This window comes from Nothobranchius furzeri, chromosome 2 (genome assembly GCF_043380555.1).
Source record: "Nothobranchius furzeri strain GRZ-AD chromosome 2, NfurGRZ-RIMD1, whole genome shotgun sequence".
Lineage (NCBI taxonomy): Eukaryota > Metazoa > Chordata > Actinopteri > Cyprinodontiformes > Nothobranchiidae > Nothobranchius > Nothobranchius furzeri.
The window spans coordinates 68,570,549-68,591,563 of NC_091742.1; the positions used below are offsets into that span (position 1 = coordinate 68,570,549).

The window sequence follows — 21,015 nt, forward strand, 5'->3', positions numbered from 1 at the left end:
AAAAATCGTACGTCGCATTGGTTAAAAGCATCTACCAAATAAATAAACATAAACATAAAATGTACCTAATAACATGATGCACACATTCTTTGAAGCTAAATGGGTTTTTGAATACTGAATTTAACTTACTGTTAACCGTTAATGTTATCCACGGCATCTAACTAAAGTGAGACAAATAAATTAATGAAGCAAGTATTAAATAATCAAATATGGTAAATAAAAATTATTTAGTTGAAAAAATGTTTGTTATTTTGTAAAACAAATGGTCTAAAAATATTTTTAAAGCATTTATTTTGCACCTGTTGTTCAGGAGCAAAACACCGCTCGAGTTCTGATCAGGTGGGCCGTTCCTCCCAATCACACCCCTCCAGGTCAAGCTGTCATTGCCCACGTGAGCATTGAAGTCCCCCAGCAGGACAATGGAGTCCCCTGATGGAGCACTATCTAGTACTCGTCCCAGGGACTCCAAAAAGGGTGGGTACTCTGAACTGATATTTGGCCCATACGCACAAACAACAGTCAGGACCCGTTCCCCGACCCGAAGGCGCAAGGAAGCTACCCTCTTGTCCCCCGGGGTAAACCCCAACACACAGGCAGAGAGTCTCGGGGCTAACAAAAAGCCAACCCCAGCCCTCCGCCTCTCACCCGGAGCAACTCCAGCAAAGTAGAGTGTCCAACCCCTCTCCAGGTCTCGGGTTCCAGAGCCAATGCAATGTGTCGAGGTGAGTCCGACTATATCTAGCCGGTACCGCTCAACCTCTGCCACAAGCTCCGGCTCCTTCCCCGCCAGCGAGGTGACGTTCCATGTCCCAAAAACTAGTTTTCTTGTCCGGGGATTGGACCGCCAAGGCTCCCGCCTTGGTCTGCCACCCGATTCGCATTGCACCGGACCCTTCATGTTCCTCCTGCGGGTGGTGGGTCCACAGTTGGACGAGCCCATGTATCCGGTTCGGGCTGGGCCCGGCCGGGCCCCATGGGCGAAAGCCCGGCCACCAGGCGCTCGCTCACGGGCCCCAACCCCAGGCCTGGCTCCAGGGTGGGACCCCGGTAACCCTCCGGGCCGGGTACTCCGACTCTTCGTTTTCACCGCCATGAAAGATCCTTCGAACCGTTCTTTGTCTCACCCTTCACCTAAGACCAATTTGTCATGGGAGACCCTACCAGGGGCACTAAGTGCCCCAGGCAACATAGCTCCTAGGATCATTAGGGCACTCAAACTCCTCCACCACGATAAGGTGACGGTTCAAGGAGGAGTTGTTCAGGAGCATAAAAATATATTTAAATTCAATTTCTTCAACAGTAACAGGTTGCCCCAGGGTGAGCCCGACTTTAAATTGTCTTTTCTAAAGAGGCATATTGGCTGATGCCTATATGCACAAATGGTAAATACCAGTCTACCCCTTATAATAATACATTTTTCTATATTAGAATTATTTCAGTTATAATAAAATCATTTCATATTAGCACCTAATTTTTTAAGCTAGCATATGTTTCAGTATTAACTGCATGAAATTCCCAACATATTTACTTGTGCCTTATTCAATCAATCAATCAGTCAACCAATCAATCAATCAATCATCAATCAATCAAACTTTCTTTATACAGCACTAAATCATACAATTCATGCAACTTAAAGAGCTTAACAAATTAAAAGGCCCCGCATACCCACATTCCCTCCCATCCCCAGAATTTTAAAAACAGTCTGACAATAAAAACCCCTTCACAACACTCATCCTCTGTCACACACACACACACACACACACACACACACACACACACACACACACACACACACACACACACACACACACGTGCCCCCCCATGGGAAAAAAAACACAATGGGCTGAGATCAGATGAGCTAAACCAGCTAAGATAAAGATAAGGAAACGCCATCAGGGGAGCCATCCGCCCTGACAGCAGCAGCAGCTGAGGCACCGACACAGGGCGTCCAGGGCAGGGAGAGCAGAGACCCCCACCTCCACCCAGGCACACCTGGAAAGCACCCAGGCCGCCACAGCCGACCACCGCCCCCGGGGCAGAGGGCTCCCACAGGGGAAACACTGGAAAATGTTAAATTAAGGTTAAAATATAAACTCATGAGAGCTAAAATGAGAATTGTAATCAAAAAATTTATTTAGAAATTAAAATAATATTGATCATAAATCTATGGTAAAAAAACTGTTTAAAAATAGCACGTGTAAAGAAAGAATACATGAAATAAATAAATAAATTGATAAATAACCTAATTTATTTATTTAAAAAGAGATAGTAATCAGTTAAAAGCTAAGCTAAAAAGATGGGTCTTGAGCCTGTTTCTAAAAACATGAACGTTCACTGCAGCCCTGAGGTCCCCTCGCAGCTCGTTCCAGAGGCGAGGACCGTAGTACTGGTAGGACGTCTCGCCGTGAATTTGAGTCCTAACTTTAGGGATGACAAAGATGGCTACCAGAGGAGCACAGAGACCGCGTGGGTTCTTACGGTAAAAGCAGTTCTGAAAGATAAGAAGGCCCAAGACCATTAAGACACCTAAAAACCGTTAAAAGTATTTATTATTTGATAGGTAAAAATAACTTAAAAATAAGGCGAGGGAGGAGTTTGGTGAGACCATAAAGCAAGACTTCCATATGGCTTTGAGGACATTCTGGTTCACCATCCGACGCCTCAGGAGGGGAGCTCTAACACTGTTTATAGTGGGGACGATCCCCAACATCCCTCCACTCGGGATGTTGGGGGATCGGTGGCCAGAGTTCTTCGAAGACCTCGTCAGACCCGACTCTGAAGCCCATGGATGGATTTGTTCAGTTAGAGCAGCGTTATCCAGTGTAATCCCAGATGGTAGAGAGAAGATGGCAAATATTTATCGCTTTCACATGGAAGCACCCTTCAAAATGACCCAAAAGATCTCTTAACATCCAGGTAAAGTCTAGTAAATGCTTAGAGTTGTCATATTAAGACTTATAGTTGGTTTTGTTCATCTCAGGACGGGCGCCTGAGAAGTGGGGATCACATCCTGAGAATTGGAGAGACCGATCTGTATGGGATGGGCAGCGAGCAGGTGGCCCAGGTCCTCAGGCAGTGTGGCAACAGGGTGAAGCTGGTGGTCACCAGGGGTCCTGTGGAGGAGCCTCCCTCTGCTGTCATGTCCGTGGTGCTCCCCACTGTCACTGAACAGCAGGTAAAAGCCGATCACTCATTATAAACCACACACACACAGCAGGAATGTAGTGCTGCTTTTTAAAACTACCAAAGTAAAACATTCACACACTTCAGACACGTTTCAATGCTTTCATCTTCATTTTTTCACTTTCCTTTTGCCTTTCTGTGCTCCGATAAGTGGAACTAAAGAGCTGAACGCTACGAATAACACTTTGGAGAACAGATGTCTGTTCTAAGAACAGCAGCAGTTACACGGCCACTCTGCAGTCTAAACAAGCTAACGGCCATACGTTGGTGCCCCTAATCCCCATGTGGTGATGCATCCTACTACCACTACCCTCGACTTCCCTCTGGTTATTTATGGATTCTGATTTATTCTGGTTATTGTTGTTTTCACAGGGCAGCGAGGAAGACGAGGCTGAAACATTCGATGTGACTCTAACCAAGAATGCGCAGGGACTGGGGATCACTATTGCTGGTTATGTTGCAGATAAAAATTCAGGTGGGACATACAGGATTTAAAATGTACGTCACCCAGAGCATCTGTCCGAAACTTGCAGCTGGACCTTGTGAAGGTGGAGGCCCAAGCAGCAGGTGGAACTCGGGAGTTAAGCAGGCTCATGAAATTAAAGGGATTTTTGGCGATTTTGATCTTAAATAATTACTCCTTTACTAGTGTATAAAACTTTCTCATGTGTATTTTTTAAGGTTTTGATAATGCTAGAATTTTTAATTAAGGCTGTTGGGGCAAATCTGCAGAACAAGCTAGGTTTGGCACACAAACGTGGTCACGAAACACTCACCCCTCCCCTCGGGTACCTTCGTGGAGACGCTTCTGGCGGAACTGGAAACTCGTGACGCCGGAGCAAGTGAGATAGTGCCAAACACGTCGTAGTTTTCTTGGTCCAAGCATCTTTTGTTGTCCGAGACTTCAAATGGTGCTTTTCGTTTTTAGACTCTGGTAGTTTGTCCTAAAATTTAAGTGGTAGCAGCCGCCCGTTTCTCCTTTGATGTTATTGAGCGGAAAACCTTTCACACCAGTGGTGTTCTGTTGCTAAATGCATGAGTGCGTAATGAATGGAGGATCCAGGGAAGTGCGGTGGCTTAGGGAGACCGACAACCGGATTGTCCAATAGTTGCTTTCAGTTTTGAGTCATGTTGTCGGTGCAGGTTTTAGACAAAATGAGCGAGAACCACTTAAATAATTTTTTTCCTTTTTTTTTTTTTTTTTAAATCTCCACAATATATTCTAGCTATACCATGTTAAAATGTGGTTAACCCTAACCCTGCTAACCCTAACCCATGAAAAAATGCTTAAAGCCCATTTATTTTCCCAAATGTGCTATTGCAGCTTTAAATACACACCCGAGCACTTACTCTCATGCAAAAGCGATTTTCCTAAAAGAGCAAAAACAATTATGTTATAATATTTTTGAAAAATTTTTTACCTTCTCATTAATATGATAAACAACTGATATTTTAATGAAAACAACCAAAAATTAAGAGAAGGGCAAAAAATTTAAGCCATATCGTAAAAAAAAAAAACTCTTTAGAAATTTATAAGTGGGAAATGGTCGTTCACTACCATAAATATCACCAGCTCATGTAAAATGTACAGCTTTTGAACAAAAACCTTTCGACATGGCTATAAAATCTGTGAAAAACCAAGACCACATCAAACATGATCCAAGAAAACTCGACAAAGTAACAGAATGACTAGGAAGTAGACAAAAGACAAAGATGACACGTAACTGAGGGAAAGTGAACAAACATCTCCCTTAACTCAAAACCAGCTTACATAAAGGAATTCTAATTCTGGAATGGTACAGCAACATACTGTATTGTCACCAGTGATGTCTTAATACCAGTTGTACGAATAACTAATCATGTCATAAACTCTGTCTGGAGTGTAGATGTGGAGTTCTGTGCCAGACTGTTCAGCCTAAACAGTCCTGCAGAGATGCTGCGGCTTCATCTGTCTACTGATTAACAGTTTTTAATGATGGTTTGATCCTCTTCATCAGCTGGGAAACAGTTGGCACCAAACCCACCTGAATGCGATCCGATGGAGCGAATGAGGCACAGCGACAGCTCTGCCAGATTTGTTCTCATAAAAATCATCAGGGGCATTTCTTCCTCTGGTAGGAATCTGAGCGTGCTGGTGGAAAGTCTTGATTAAATTATTATTGATTGCAATAAAAAACACAAATGAGGTCTTATTTTTCCATGTGACTGCCAATGATTACATGGAATTCCCAACATTTATTATTATATTAATCTGAAGACATGGAAATAACTCAACTTGAGTGTTTTGGTAAACAGTTTTATAATTGTATTAATGATGCAACAGACTGCCTGGAGAAGCCATAGCCCAGCTTCTTACTTTGCACCACTCTGTAGGTTCCCTTTGCCTAGGGGTGGGGTCCCTCTTCACTCCCCAACATGGGCCTACTCATTACTGTCCATCTAGTTTAATTTGCCAGGTCCCTTTCATTTAGGCGCTTGTGGGACAACCCCTTCTTTAATTTACAAACCATCTGAGGTTTTTTCTCACTCACTCACTCACTCACTCACTCACTCACTCATTCACTCTCAAAACAAACACAAATATGTACAGGCTGGGAAATATGGAGCAATCACAACAAACATCTATTCTTAGCATTTTGTGAAGTATACTGTAGATTTCTATGAATTGTATGCAAATTGCTGTTATTCCTATCACCCCCTAGTCTTTTGATGTTTTTTATGCTGTTTACTTGTCTCTTGTCTCTCTGTCAGTCCACTCTGTTGCCAAAGCTAAATGATGTCTGTTGTGCTATAAATTCAGTAAGATAAAGCAACACTAAAGAGTTTTAACACTGAGCTATTGCTTTTGAAGTGGTTTCAGTGATTCTTGAGGTAGAAAATTGAAAATTTATCAGTTTTACATTTAATAGCACTCTGCTGACCAGAAACCGCACTCAACACTTTTGTGTTTCACATGGGTGCACTAAGGAAAGCCCTCTACCTGCTTTACGGCTGTTAGCCATTTAATCTGCCGGTAGTAAACATAAAGGCTAGCAGTTAGCTTTTTCAGTTGGCACCAGGGCAAAGCCTGGAGGGAAAAGTGAGAGAGTAATGTCTTTGGAGGTGAAGTAAAGACCTAAAACCAGAGTGAACAGCGACACGGTCTAAACTAGTCTACGTTAGTTTGATGGAGCTAAAGGAGGCTACAAAATCAAGGACTGGTGGTGACCTGGCTTTGTTGCTATTGGATTGTAAGTCATAATATTTTTTGTCCAATGGTGCGGATCTTTTTAATTTGTGGCTTATTTTAGTATTAGCTGACTCATGTTAGTGTTAGCTCATTGTTAACCCTAGCTGCAGCAGGGTTATTTACGACAGTTGTAATTCAAGTATCGACCAGTAGGGTGAAGGAGCAGTAAATGTATTTAGTGTGGCTTTAACTACACAACTGGAGGAGCATTTCTCCCTCTTCTTGTTGTGGAGTAAATCTGCTGCGATCTATTAAGGCACTCTATATGCAAACAAATGTTCAATGTGTGCCAAACACAAATAGACGGTCGTTTAAATGATTGTGGTGTTCTTCTAAACTTGAACAACTCTGATTAGTGTTTTCCCAGCCTCTAAGCAGAAGATCAAATGTGATGAGAAGTGCGAACACTTTAATTTTACGACTTGTTCCAACTCCCCCAGAGCCCTCGGGGATCTTTGTTAAAAGCGTAACAAGAGACAGCGCCGTAGATCAAGACGGCCGCATTCATGTTGGAGACCAGATCATCGCTGTGAGTACGCTAATTCTGCTCTCTGAAGCAACACTGTTTCCACAGTCTGAGGTGAGATATGCAGTGTGAGGCTTGGCTTGTGCGCTGTGTTACAGTTATCACATTTACACCCTCAGCGCAGGAAATTTACGAGACACACGCTCCTGAATAATTCAAAATTAACTGACAGAAACAGGTTATTGTGTGACTATGAATATAATAAAGTGTTTAATTAAAAAAAACTGAGAAAATATGTTTTTAATTTTGTTACTCGATGACAGTTCTTTTTTGTTCCGACTCTTCTGGTCCGTGACTATGAGTGTGTGCTCAACAGCTGTAATTGTTGTCATTTATTACCTAATCTCAAAGGGCCCGAGTAACTAAAGGAATCTCAGATGTTTGGGGATACTCTATTATTTTTAAACTGTTGTTTTTTTTTATGTCAAATGGGCATCTTGTGAAGGTTGATGGGGTAAACATTCAGGGATACACCAATCAGCAGGCGGTGGAGGTGCTCAGACACACCAGCCAGACGGTCCACCTTAAGCTGATCCGACGGGGCTTTAGGCCCGACGACACCGTACCCCCCGCTGTCTCCGTCTTGCCCCCTTCTGCCACCATCATCACCACTGCCACCGTGATGAAGGAGCTGGAGCTGGACAGGAAGAAAATGGAGGAGCCCATCCAAGGTAGGGAAGGCAGATTCTTAAATAACAATCTCCAGTCGGGTGTTACTTTTTTTTTATTTTTATTATTAATCGTTAAAAACGTTTCCACTTTTAACAACGATCTACACCTGGATTCATTGTAAAACATATAGCATCAGTCTAAAAGGAACATATTCAATATTCCTTGGAATCCATGCACTGTGTTTTGTTTATTTATATATTTGTTTGTTTTTCTTTTCTTTTTATTTCTTTTTATTTATTTAACTTTTAATTAACCAGATAAGTCATTTGAGAACCCATTTGCATTTAAAACGACAATCTGGGATGATCTTATGCATCCAAACTGACTTCTTATATGGTGCTTTATTAAAACCTAAGAAAAAATAACCTATGTTTAAAAAATACTGACAAGTTTAAACAAAACTACAGTAAAATGGTTTAGTTCAGCTGAGCTTTCATTGTTATACATGGTACCTCAAATTAATAATGGTTTTGTTTTGGGGAATGAAATATAAAAAATGTACAGTTAAACTATTTTATTTATTATAATAATATATTAATATAATAATAAGGCCTTGATTAGCATATTTTAAAAATCTCAATTGACACATTCAACTGTAATGTCTTTAATAAACGCGTCACTCTTCTGCGGTTTTCATGGGGAATTAGCTGAAAGTGAGGCTAACGCTAGCTCACTTCCTCCCAGTGTTGAAGTCACCTTTTTTTGTTCTACATTTAAATATTAATGATGAAAGATTTGATTTAAACAGCACTTTTCACTCAAAGTGCTTTCCATTATTTATGCACTCACACATTCACACACTGCCGGTGATGATAAGCCACCATCCGGCCACAGCCGCTCTGGGGCGGCCTGACAGAGGTGAGGCTGCCATCTGCCCCACTGACCACCATCAACACAGGCAAGTTAGGCAAAGTGGCTTCTTGCCCCAGAACACAACAGCAGAGTTCCCTGGCAGAAGCTGGGCTCCATCCCACAATCCTCTTGATACCTTGGCAACCCGTTCTACTTGCATACATCTGTGTGTGTGGTAGCTCTTGAAGCACCAACTCCAGCTGCAGTCCACTCTTTGTTACCCCCCCCCCCCCCCCCTCCCATTTATAAATGGGTTTTGTTTCACAATCCTCTCCAGGGTGTGTTTATCTCTATTGCTTGTACACTTTTTTTGTACCACATCCTGTCCATCCCTTCACCTCTCTGTTAATGTGCTTGGACACAGAGCTCTGTGAACAGCCAGCCTCTTTAGCAATGACCCGTTGTATCTTGTCTTCCTTGTGCAAGGTGTCAGTGGTCGTCTTTTGGACAATGGTCAAATCAGCAGTCTTCCCCATGATTGTGTATCCTACTGAACTAGACTGAGAGACCATTTAAAGGCTTTTGCAGGTGTTTGGAGTAACTTTGCTGATTTGAGTGTGGCACCAGGGTTTTTGTTAATATTGAACCCTTTTACGAAATTCTAATACTGTGAGATTCTGAATTATGGATTTTCATTAGTTTTCAGTTATAATCATCAAAATTAAAGAAATTTGAAATATATCCGTCTGTGTGTAATGAATGAGTATAATGTACAAGTTTCACTTTTTGGATGGAGTTTCTGAAATAAATTAACTTTGTCATGATATTCAAATTTCATGACCAGCACCTGTATATTGAAATAAAAACTAGTGAACTTGGTCTTTAAAGGGTTTACGTTTTTGTTTCCAGGTTAAGCCATTAATAAGTGTTTCCTTACACAGACTCGGCAAGATCTCATCACTCTGGGAAATGTGTCACAAAAAGTTTATTATTTTATCATAAATCAGATTCAGCATAAATATTGTGAACAGCAGCTTTGGCTATTTTGTTAAACGATGTCTAGTTTATGTACATGTCAACTGAACTAAAAATGACTTTAAAACTTACTTCCGACAGAAAAGAACCAACTATGTTTTTATTTTGATGTGAAGCTGGTTTTATTTACTGAAAAGAACCACACAAAAAGTCTATAAATGTGGATCTTGTTTGTTTTAATAGCTTCTCGTAATGTTCGAATAACGGCAGTAAACTGAAAGATTTTTGTCCCCAGTTGTAGAGACAACAACCTTCAGGCTTTTACACAAACAAAGTTTCTTAGTGTCAGCAGTGATAGATGGATTCATTAGATGAAGCAGCAAGACATTTCAGCTCAAAAATCTAAAGATAGACTCATATTTAACAGATGGCAGGAGCTTTATAAGCCGCTTTACTCCTTAGGTGCTTTTGATTATCTGAGAAAACCAAAATAAAGTTTAGTTTTATTTTTCTAGCAAAGAGGTTAACATTTTGTATTAGAAATTCAATGGATGACTGATGATAAATGGTTCTTATATTAGAGCATGTATATAGTAATCCCAGATGATCGTTTGGAAGTTCAGTGGTCACGTTATATTTAGAATAAAGTGAAAAAATAAATGAATAGTACCAGTAGAGTTTTTTTTATTCTTTTTGGAGTTTTCAGTGTTAAAGCACATTCCAGAGCTTATGTCTGTGAAGGTTCTCAGTCATCCAGGTCATTGTAGTCTAATGAGCTTTGAAAGAAAAGCGTCTGTACTTCTTTGAGTTGCTTGAAGACGTTTCACCTCTCATCCGAGAGGCTTTTTCAGTTCTAAGGTCAAATGGTGGAGAGTCCCAGATTTAAACCCAGTGGGAGTTTCCCCCCGAAGAGGCTCAAACTGGTTCACCCGAAAGACAAAACTCCTAAACACAAACTGAACAATGTGGTGTGTGCAGTACAGTGCAGCGAGGAATGCCCAGACCTCTACATCGGAGAAACCAAACAGCCACTTAACAAGCGCATGTCACAATATAGAAGAGCCACCTCCACGGGACAGGACTCAGCAGTTCATTTACATCTAAAGGACAAAGGTCACTCTTTCAAGGATGCCAACGTTCGCATTTTGGACAGATGGTTTGAAAGAGGAGTAAAGGAAGCCATTTATGTTCACTGTGAGCAACCATCTTTGAACAGAGGCGGTGGTTTACGACACCAACTGTCTGCCATCTGTAATCCAGTTTTGAGATCCCTTCCCAGATGCCTCAACGCCCACGCATATCCTGGACCATCTGACCTCAGGAATTCACATGATAGGGTGGGGCCAGGCTTCACAATGAGCTCACCTGAAACTCTGGCTGAATAGGACCCACACCCACTTTCACACCTTGGCTCATGTGTTTATGTAGAAGATCATCAGGGGGTCTTTTGTTCCCTCTTCGGGGGGAAACTCCCACTGGGTTTAAATCTGGGACTCTCCACCATTTGACCTTAGAACTGAAGAAGCCTCTCGGATGAGAGGTGAAACGTCTTCAAGCAACTCAAAGAAGTCCAGACGCTTTTCTTTCAAAGCTCATTAGACCATTCCAGAGCTTGTTCAACTCCAGGTTATTCTCTTTACATTGGCCCAAATCTTTGGTTTTACATCCAAAACCTCTGTGCGTTGCATTTCCAGAGCAAAGGAGCTTTTTTCTCTGGACTACGAGGTAAGCTCAGAACATCCATCACCCAATCAAAATATTATGAAGTCCATATTTAAAATCCTCAAGAGTTCATTTCACTTTCTCTCACTTCAAGTTAGAAAGAAAACTCCACTTCTGCATGACTAAGAAGTCAAATTAGCAGTGGAAAAACATGAGCTGTTTTATTTATGGATGCACGATATATCGGCATCTATATCGGTATCGGCCGATGTTAGGGTTAGGGTTAATGTTTTCCATCTTGTTTTTGTTTGTGTATCTGTTTCAGAGGGTGAGGGGGGGTGATGATGTGTAATTGTTTAGCCATGACAGTGACACACACACACACACACACACACACACACACATATAATTTAGTTTGCACTCTATAGAAATTAAGCGAGACATAAAAAAATACAGCTTGTGTAATTTTCAGTCTATACAAAATATGCAGATTTAAGAAGCATAAATATCAGTGTGTATCGGTATCTGCAAATATTGGTTATCGGCCATAACAGCAATATTAACCCTTTGGAGTCAGTCCACGCGCCGGCTCATGAAGGCACGCCGGTCGCATTACTCCCGTTAGTATGCAGCCAAGAAACCACTCAGGGTCATGATTACTGCTTGTTTTGACAAAGGGGGCTTAAAACTAAATAAAAGTTGTGGTTTAACATGTTAAGCCAAGTAAAAGTAAGACAGTTAAGGTAAACAATTCATGCCAAGATAAAGGTGCTTTGGCGCATTCGATCTGTGGCAGATGCAGAGCAAAATCCTGCCAACGCAGCTCTCTGTCGGCTCCGTCAGCTCTCGCTGCTTTTCACCATAAGCCAGGACTCGGGAGTCGGGAAGAAAAACAAGACCAAGCTAATCCTATTGGCTGAGATACGAACCAGATCACCCAATCACAAAATCACTTATAATTAGTTTGACCCTTTTCTGGGTCTGAGTTTGTATAGAGTGTGTTGTCTTCGTCTCGCGACTGCACGCCACACACTGTAGGACCAAAACTGTTACATCTTTGCTTTATCTATCACCACTTGTGGGGTGTCATGTTTTGAAAATCATCCTACAACTTGTAAATCTTGCCATGTGAACTGGACTTAAGTGGTTGCTAAATTTTGTTTGTCTCTTTTTTCTGCTCACGTGTGTTTAAAGCCACCATAGTGGAGAAGCAGCTGCAGACAACAAATGAAGGATGTGTTGGCGACCCAGCCATGGATCAGCCAACAAAAGACACGCATGGTAGGGGGCCGGGATTGTTCTCTGTGTTCTCTGGCAAAGCTATCAGACACTAATTGTTTACTCGATCACACACACACTACTAACAACAGCACACACACACACCAACATGCTGTTAGTTTAACATGGAAAAATGATTAAAGCTAGTCTTGGTGGAAATGTTTTTGAAGTTTGGTTTTAAGAAGTGATTGGGTCATTTGAATATATTTTTAATAGTTTTAGGTGCTTTAATATTATTATGTTGCGTCGTAAGATATGTTTGATGTTTTCAGGGTTGAAGTTAACTCCTTTTGAAGAAGAAGAACTAATGAAGAAGTGGCAGGAGATTCTTGGCCCAAGTAATGAAGTCATAGTAAGTTTGTTTTGTTACAAAGTCTTTGGATGTTCTTTTAAAGGAGATTTAGGATAATCAAGAAATAGTCAGATATGATTTTATATTTATTACGATGCACCAGCTACCCCTTTTTGTCAGAGCACCAAAACTTAAAAGTTTTTATTCAACTTCTTCAATAATGGAGATTGGTCATAACTTTTTTAGCAGAAACAGACCTCAGAAGATCTGAACTATCCTTTTTACACAGGGTTACCATGGTGATGTAGATGTGTGTTAACTCTTGTTTTCTCAATAGGTGGCTCAGGTGGAGAAGTTCACTGAGAACAGCGGCCTAGGCATCAGTCTCGAAGCCAACAGTGGTCACCATTACATCCGTTCCGTCCTTCCTGAGGGACCTGTTGGCCGATGCGGCAAGCTGTTCAGTGGTGACGAGCTGTTAGAGGTGAACATGTCTCGAACTCGTTTTCAACCTTTTAAACAAAAATATTTATGTGACTTTTAGGTATTTTAGATTTGTTATACTGGGCTGTTTCACACAAACGGGAACAGGTCTTCCATTAAAGTTAAAGTCGTCATCACACTCTGGTGAAATTCATCTCTGCATTTAACCCGTCCCCGTGGGGAGCAGTAAGCTGAAGTAGTGGCTGTGCTCGGGAACTTTTTGCCGGTTTAACCCCCCCAATCCAACCCTTTAAAGTCTTAGTTATGACCCGACCGGGCTTGAGCCCCACGCTCCCAGTCTCAGGGCAGACACTCATACCATTAGGCCACTCCAAACCATTAATTTAATGACCCATTTCCAGTTTAGTCTGGAAACAGACTAGACACCTGAACTGATGAATGCATGTGGCAGGACAAGCTCTCCATAGGTGCTTTTGTATCAACTACTTTTAGATTTTCACTCAGAAGAACCGAGCCTAGGGAGTTCCCAGAGGACTGTACACCAGAAGATGGTTTTCTCTAGTTTAACCTGCCCTGCAGGAAGTAACACTGAAGTGACACAAGAGCTGGCTGGAGGTCAGTTGAAAAGTCTGGATCATTTTTGCTTAGTCGGGTCACTTTTGTTAGACGTTCGTACATTAATGAAAAAAGTTTGACTTTGTTGTGTGTGAGCCAGTCACTGGCCTCAGTCAGACCTGGTACTAATGTGTGATCACAAGTCACTCACTGACTGTTCTAAGCCACAAACCCTTCAACTTGCAGCCATTTTTAACAACCTTATTATGCAAATAAGCTTGGAGTATTACAAATGTTGTAGATCACTCTTAATTTCAACATCAGATTGCATTTTTGGTCCATGAATGCACAAACCCGTTTTCCCGGTCTTCAAGGTCATTTTTTAATGTGGCCTTCTGCCTCTTACATTTGAGTACCCCTGCTCTAGACATTCACCATGAGATCGTCCTGCACTGTGCTCAGTTTAAAGCAACACCGACTCTACCCTCTTCTTGTCTAGGTCAATAATATTTCCCTGATTGGTGAGACCCACAAAGAGGTGGTGAGGATCTTGAAGGAACTCCCGATCTGTGTTTACATGACTTGCTGTCGGCCTGCTCCCGATCTTCAGACCGACCTGGAGTCGGTCCAGACTGCTTCAGAGTCTCTGTCCACATCGTATACCTTAAAGGTATCAAGAACGCAACATTTTGTTGTTTTTAGGCAAAGTTTTATTGATTGCTCAGCTTTACAACATTTTTTATGCAATGTGAGGAAACCCTGGATTGTTGTTGGTTATATTTGATGTTGTTATGAGGCATGTCTGTGCATATAAAACCAGGTAATGCTATCAGAAGAAGACACTCCTTCTTTGTTGGAAGCCATCAACCAGGACTAGCCAAGCCCACCTGTCAGCCGCTCCGCTGGCTTTCTGCGTCGTGAGCAGCTGTGGATTAGATTAAGTTTATTTGTAAAGGGACAGTACATATTAATGGATATATATATATATATATATATATATATATATATATATATATATATATATATATATATATATATATATATATATATATAAGTATACATATGTAAACATGCAAGATTATAGCCAAGGCTAATTTCCATCTTTAGTCCCTCAGCAGTTGATAGCTGCTGCTCATGTGTGAATACAAACAATCAGGAAAACAAATACAAAACAATGTTGTGATCTTTGGGACAGCAGTAGCTCAACAGGTTGAGTGGGTTGTCCAGTAATCGGAAGGTTGCAGGTTCGATCCCGGCTCTGGACCGAGAATCCTTGGGCAAGACACTTAACCCACCAGAGGCAGCCTCGCCTCGCCTCTGTCAGTACGCCCCAGGGCAGCTGAGGCTACATTGTAGTTCATCACCATCAGTGTGTGAATATGTGTGTGAATGGATGAATGATACACTGTAGTGTAAAGCGCTTTGGAGTCCTTACTCTGAGAGGCGCTATACAAGTGCGGGTCATTTATCATTTATCCTAAAATTAAACCCCAAAAAAAATAAAGAATAAAAAGATAAAACATTTCATAATACACCCTAATTTATAAACTTAACCACTTCCGTTTACCCTGTATTAAAACTTAAAAAGTAGCCGCACAAGTTAAAATTCTCCATATATACACATAAAATATAGTCATACACCATTTAGCAGCAAGGCAATATAATAGTCCCCACCTCAGTAGAAAAACACACTTTACGATTAAGCTGAACGTTTAAGATCTCCTTTCTGCGTTTGCTGAAGATCATAGACATCAAATGTTGCTTCCCTTTAGGGAAGAGGGGGTTTTCATCTCTCTAGCTTTGTCTGTGATGATGTACTTAGGCCTCAGCGTCCCAGAGATGTTTCACTTTAAGCCACTGCCAGAAACCTGAGCCACAAACACAGCTAGAGGGTAGCGGCCTGTGGACTAGAGGGAAGTACGGATGGCCTGGTGTTAGATGCTGATTTGAGTCTTTTTTTTCCTTCTTCTTCTTTGTCTTTATAGAAGAGTATAGACCTCAGCACTACAGTGGCTGCTGAAGTCTCAGAGGTGAGCACTAGTGCAGCGATCAGGGATAGTATGACAGAGGAGGTGACCGGATCTCCTCTAGCCATGTGGGAGTCGGAGATTCAGAACATCGAGCTTGAAAAGGGAGAAGGGGGATTGGGATTCAGTATTTTGGATTACCAGGTAGGAGATCTTCAGTAAACATTGTGTTAATGAGACTGTTGAGGTAAGACACTTTACAAATGATGGCTTTGCTGGTTTCTCCGCAGGATCCACTGGATCCCACGAAGACAGTGATTGTGATCCGCTCTCTAGTTCCGAATGGTGTCGCAGAGCAGGACGGCAGGCTGTTGCCAGGAGACCGATTGATGTACGTGAACACCATGAACTTGGAGAACGCCAGCCTGGAAGAAGCTGTCCAGGCCCTTAAGGGGGTCAAACTGGGCAAGGTTCAGATCGGAGTTGCCAAGCCGCTTCCTGTAAGCGACACCATTTCTATCTTTAACTCTCTCTGAAATTGAAAGCAAGAATGTACTAGAATCTGCTAGAAAGTTTTATGCTTGTTTTTATTTTGTTGATGTTATGTTTTGAGCCTGGCAGCCCAGCGTAACACCAAGTCGTGAGAGCTCAGCTTACAAGAGCTTGAATATTTCATGCTTGGAATGAAAAGTGGTTGGAGGTAGGCTGCGAGGTGTGGGTTTCCACCCGCTGTTTTCTAAAACCAAGCCACCAGTCTGAAATGCCTTATTGAGTTTTCCGAGAGCACGCCGCCCCTCTTGTACGTTCAAACACACCGAGGCACCTGTCAAAATAGCAGTTCTGTCCAGCAGCATGCTCATTGCTGCTGGCACCTGAGCCTTTTGAACAAAGCGCTCCTCTCGGCAGCAGATAAAACCAAACAGCGTACATTCCTTCTGCTGTACAGCTGCATGTTTTTTCTGTCTTGAATCTGCCTTTGGATTACTCAGCAAGACCTCTGGGCTGCCAGGGGTTAGCTGGATTACTGAGCTTTAGGGAGCTCTCCTGCAGGATGTGGAATGTACTTCTGAGGGGGTATTTTGTTGTATTGCCTTTCAAAATTGAGTCTTGATGTGTGTAATCCTCCCAAAATGCCTTCCTGATTCTCATATATATATATATAGAGAGAGAGATATTTGTGTGTGTGAGTTTATATAAGTGTTTGGGCTGCATGCTACACACAAGGTTTTCAAAGAACTTTTACACATGTAATGTACCGCCGTCTCTCTGGTTGACCGAATCACCAGATTAACTTTAGTCCTAACACCCTTTTCTTTCCATCTCCATTCCATACTGATTTATAGATTTGGTAAGACAAAAATCATGAAAGAATTTCTCCACTTTCCTAGGGAATATGTGGATATTCCCACCCTCCACACCCATATGGTGAGCAGGAAATAACTCCATCATCCACCATCCTTTCATTTGACTTCAACAGTATTATGGTTGAAGAAGGAGAGGAAGAAGAGCTGACCGAGGGCGTCCTTTACCGAGCAGAACCCGCATTGGTTAGTTAGCGTTTGGGAAAACTGACTAAGCAGATGGGAACGCAAGTTGTGTTTGACTAAATGTGGAAAGTTTATGGTTGTGTTGATGTTTTGTGTAAAATCTGTGAAGTAAAATCAAATTGGTGATATCAGGATGATAGTTGCATCATTTGGTTAAGTGCTCATTGTTAAAGCAAAGTTGAGTGCCTCAGTTATTTCTGCCTATTATGCCAGATTGAGACCAGTGAAGGGGACCTGTCTGATGAAAAGCTGTTGCTGGGTCATTCCTACACTGGGATGGAGGACGATACTTTCCAGGCGTCTATGATTGCTCTCCACGGCAGCAGCTGCAGCGCTGACTTGGATTACCTGCACTCGTCCACACCAAGGGTAAGCAGATATTTTTATAAAGCAAATCAAACTTTTTTTGTGTGTGTGCGTCAATTCCAATTTTCTACACATTTTGAGCTTTTTTACAGGGACGCTCCGATCAGATCACGGGAAAATAAATCGGGTCTAACCTTTCAAAACAACAAGCGTTACTTTTAAATTAATCTTGAGATAGAGATTTTCAAATTGAACAAAAATAGCTTAATTTTAATTTACATAAGTTCCTCTATTTGTTTCTTGTACAACATCAACACAGTAGCGTCACTGAATTTACGACAGGCAGGGATTCGGACACCAAGGTGTTAGCTACCAGGATAACGCAGAGGTAACATGTCTCCTCAGGAAAGCTAAAATGTGTTTAGCTTGGTTGTTTTCTTAACCGGACAGTAAAGGCAGAGCTAATGCGTGCTTACTGGGCTTTCAGCATACTGGCACACAGCTCCACGATTCACTGCCTTCAAACAGACTACTTTAACTGTTGGCTCTCCCCCTCAGGCGTCAAAAAAAGCTAATCATCGGTCTCCATTAATTCCCAGTTTGCCTCGAACTGTTTCGGTTCACAGTGAAGTCAGACAAAAATGCAGAGCCAGCTGACAAAGATGTGCTAACAAACAGCAAGAACTTGTCAATAAACTGCAAAACGTCTTGGCTTCTAGTTCTCCTGCAGCACTGAAGCTGCTGGCTGGAGCTACAGGTGTTATGCAGGGAAAAGTTACTCTGCCTGCCAAGACTCCGCCTACCAGCTCCGTCACGGGAACATCCATCGCTCAGTACAGCTGCATATTGAGGGATTAAACAACTTAAAATAAGAGTAACGCTGCTACTTTTAAATATATTCATAATATTAACACATTTTTAAATCAGTGTACTTCCTAAATATGTGAAGGGGAAACTTAAAGGACCACTTGGAAATGTTTTCTTCTCATTTTTATGCTTTCCTGAAAAGAATTTCCTTATTTTTTATTATTTTAATGCTTTCCTGAAAAGTACTGGATCAGGACCCTGTACCAGCAGATACTCTGAAGCAAATGACTTGGAATCGGATTAGGAGCAAAAACACGTGATTTGGAACATCCCTACTTTTTCAGCAGATGCATAAGCAGCTCGTGACTTAATGGATGTGTTCTCATTGTGACCTCAGGAGTGCATCTCTCCCTACGGGGAGTGTTTCAGGAGCACAACAGCTGGTCCTGCAAGATCCCTAAATCACAGGAGAATTGCAAGATCACGTGTGATTTCATGCAACTACAAGCAAAAGAAAGATGGCAGCATGAATCCAAAAGATCTGTGGTTAATGTTCTGTTATTTTTACCTTTGCCATGGAGGTGTCACAGGCAATGATGTTTTTTTATACAGTGGGGCAAAAAAGTATTTAGTCAGCCACCGATTGTGCAAGTTCTCCCACTTAAAATGATGACAGAGGTCAGTAATTTACATCATAGGTACACTTCAACTGTGAGAGACAGAATGTGAAAAAAAATCCATGAATTCACATGGCAGGATTTTTAAAGAATTTATTTGTAAATCAGGGTGGAAAATAAGTCTTTGGTCAATAACAAAAATTCAACTCAATACTTTGTAACATAACCTTTGTTGGCAATAACAGAGGTCAAACGATTACTATAGGTCTTTACCAGGTTTGCACACACAGTAGCTGGTATTTTGGCCCCATTACTCCATGCAGATCTTCTCGAGAGCATTGATGGTTTGGGGCTGTCGCCGAGCAACACGGACTTTCAACTCCCTCCACAGATTTTGAGACTGGCTAGGCCACTCCAGGACTTTCAAATGCTTCTTACGGAGCCACTCCTTTGTTGCCCGGGCGGTGTGTTTGGGATCATTGTCGTGTTGGAAGACCCAGCCACGTTTCATCTTCAAAGCTCTCACTGATGGAAGGAGGTTTTGGCTCAGAATCTCACGATCCATGGCCCCATTCATTCTGTCCTTAACACGGATCAGTCGTCCTGTCCCCTTAGCAGAAAAATAGCCCCAAAGCATGATGTTCCCACCCCCATGCTTCACAGTAGGTATGGTGTTCTTGGGATGCAACTCAGTATTCTTCTTCCTCCAAACACGACGAGTTGAGTTTATACCAAAAAGTTCTACTTTGGTTTCATCTGACCACATGACATTCTCCCAATCCTCTGCTGTATCATCCATGTGCTCTCTGGCAAACTTCAGACGGGCCTGGACATGCACTGGCTTCAGCAGCGGAACACGTCTGGCACTGCAGGATTTGATTCCCTGCCGTTGTAGTGTGTTACTGATGGTGACCTTTGTTACTGTGGTCCCAGCTCTCTGCAGGTCATTCACCAGGTCCCCCCCATGTGGTTCTGGGATTCTTGCTCACCATTCTCATGATCATTTTGACCCCACGGGATGAGATCTTGCGTGGAGCCCCAGATCGAGGGAGATTATCAGTGGTCTTGTATGTCTTCCATTTTCTGATAATTGCTCCCACAGTTGATTTTTTCACACCAAGCTGCTTGCCTATTGTAGATTCACTCTTCCCAGTCTGGTGCAGGTCTACAATTCTTTTCCTGGTGTCCTTCGAAAGCTCTTTGGTCTTGGCCATAGTGGAGTTTGGAGTCTGACTGTTTGAGGCTGTGGACAGGTGTCTTTTATACAGATAATGAGTTCAAACAGGTGCCATTAATACAGGTAAGGAGTGGAGGACAGAAAAGTTTCTTAAAGAAGACGTTACAGGTCTGTGAGAGCCAGAGATTTTCCTTGTTTGAAGTGACCAAAGACTTATTTTCCACCCTATTTACAAATAAATTATTTAAAAATCCTGCCATGTGAATTCATGGATTTTTTTTCACATTCTGTCTCTCACAGTTGAAGTGTACCTATGATGTAAATTACTGACCTCTGTCATCATTTTAAGTGGGAGAACTTGCACAATCGGTGGCTGACTAAATACTTTTTTGCCCCACTGTAGCTGACTAATAGGAAATCTGCTGGATGCTGTACACTGCTCCGTTTGACGTGTTCTGGAAGCGTAGCACATAGAAAATTGACCCTAAGCGTACTGTAAATGTAGCAGAGCGCCACTACACTACGCTTCTGATACGTGACCAACGCCGGTGTAAACAAACTCATTGACTTTACCAGTGGCTATTAGCTGCGTATTGTACTTTGCAGACATTATGTGACATTTATGCATCCTATGGAGAGTCAGGGTTACTGTTAAGTCCGTTCTCCTTTGTCTTTTATTTGTAAAACAACATTTTAGTTAAAAAAAATTGTTAGACACCTCTTTTCTCTTTTAAACAACTTAAACGTACATTGAATTGGCTAACTTATATTTAATACATGTGGTGGTGATAGTGAAAATTAGCAGGTTATTTACGGTACACTGGCAAAGCCTGCAGCAGCATCAAGAAACAACCTACTTTTTTCATTGAGTGAGAAACTGAGCATGTGTCTGACAAGATGTCTTACCAAGTTTGTATTTCTAAATCAATAACTGCATCACAGATTCTGTTCTTATTTGTGGACTTTGCTTTGGGTGCCACAAGAGG

At 41.9% G+C, this 21,015-nt stretch overlaps 1 protein-coding gene across 3 annotated transcripts in view; it reads left to right on the forward strand.

Moving 5' to 3' along the window:
- The window catches only part of LOC107377408 (multiple PDZ domain protein), a 91,885-nt gene that overhangs the window by 29,844 nt on the left and 41,026 nt on the right, over positions 1-21,015 (forward strand). For all 3 annotated transcript variants that reach the window (XM_070547698.1, XM_070547703.1, XM_070547708.1), the window contains exons 8-19: positions 2,981-3,175; positions 3,556-3,658; positions 6,853-6,941; positions 7,384-7,609; positions 12,234-12,320; positions 12,590-12,669; positions 12,947-13,093; positions 14,108-14,278; positions 15,594-15,779; positions 15,866-16,075; positions 16,964-17,122; positions 17,336-17,491. In XM_070547698.1, the coding sequence (XP_070403799.1) occupies positions 2,981-3,175; positions 3,556-3,658; positions 6,853-6,941; positions 7,384-7,609; positions 12,234-12,320; positions 12,590-12,669; positions 12,947-13,093; positions 14,108-14,278; positions 15,594-15,779; positions 15,866-16,075; positions 16,964-17,122; positions 17,336-17,491 (1,809 nt within the window). The remainder of the gene's footprint in view (positions 1-2,980; positions 3,176-3,555; positions 3,659-6,852; positions 6,942-7,383; positions 7,610-12,233; positions 12,321-12,589; positions 12,670-12,946; positions 13,094-14,107; positions 14,279-15,593; positions 15,780-15,865; positions 16,076-16,963; positions 17,123-17,335; positions 17,492-21,015) is intronic.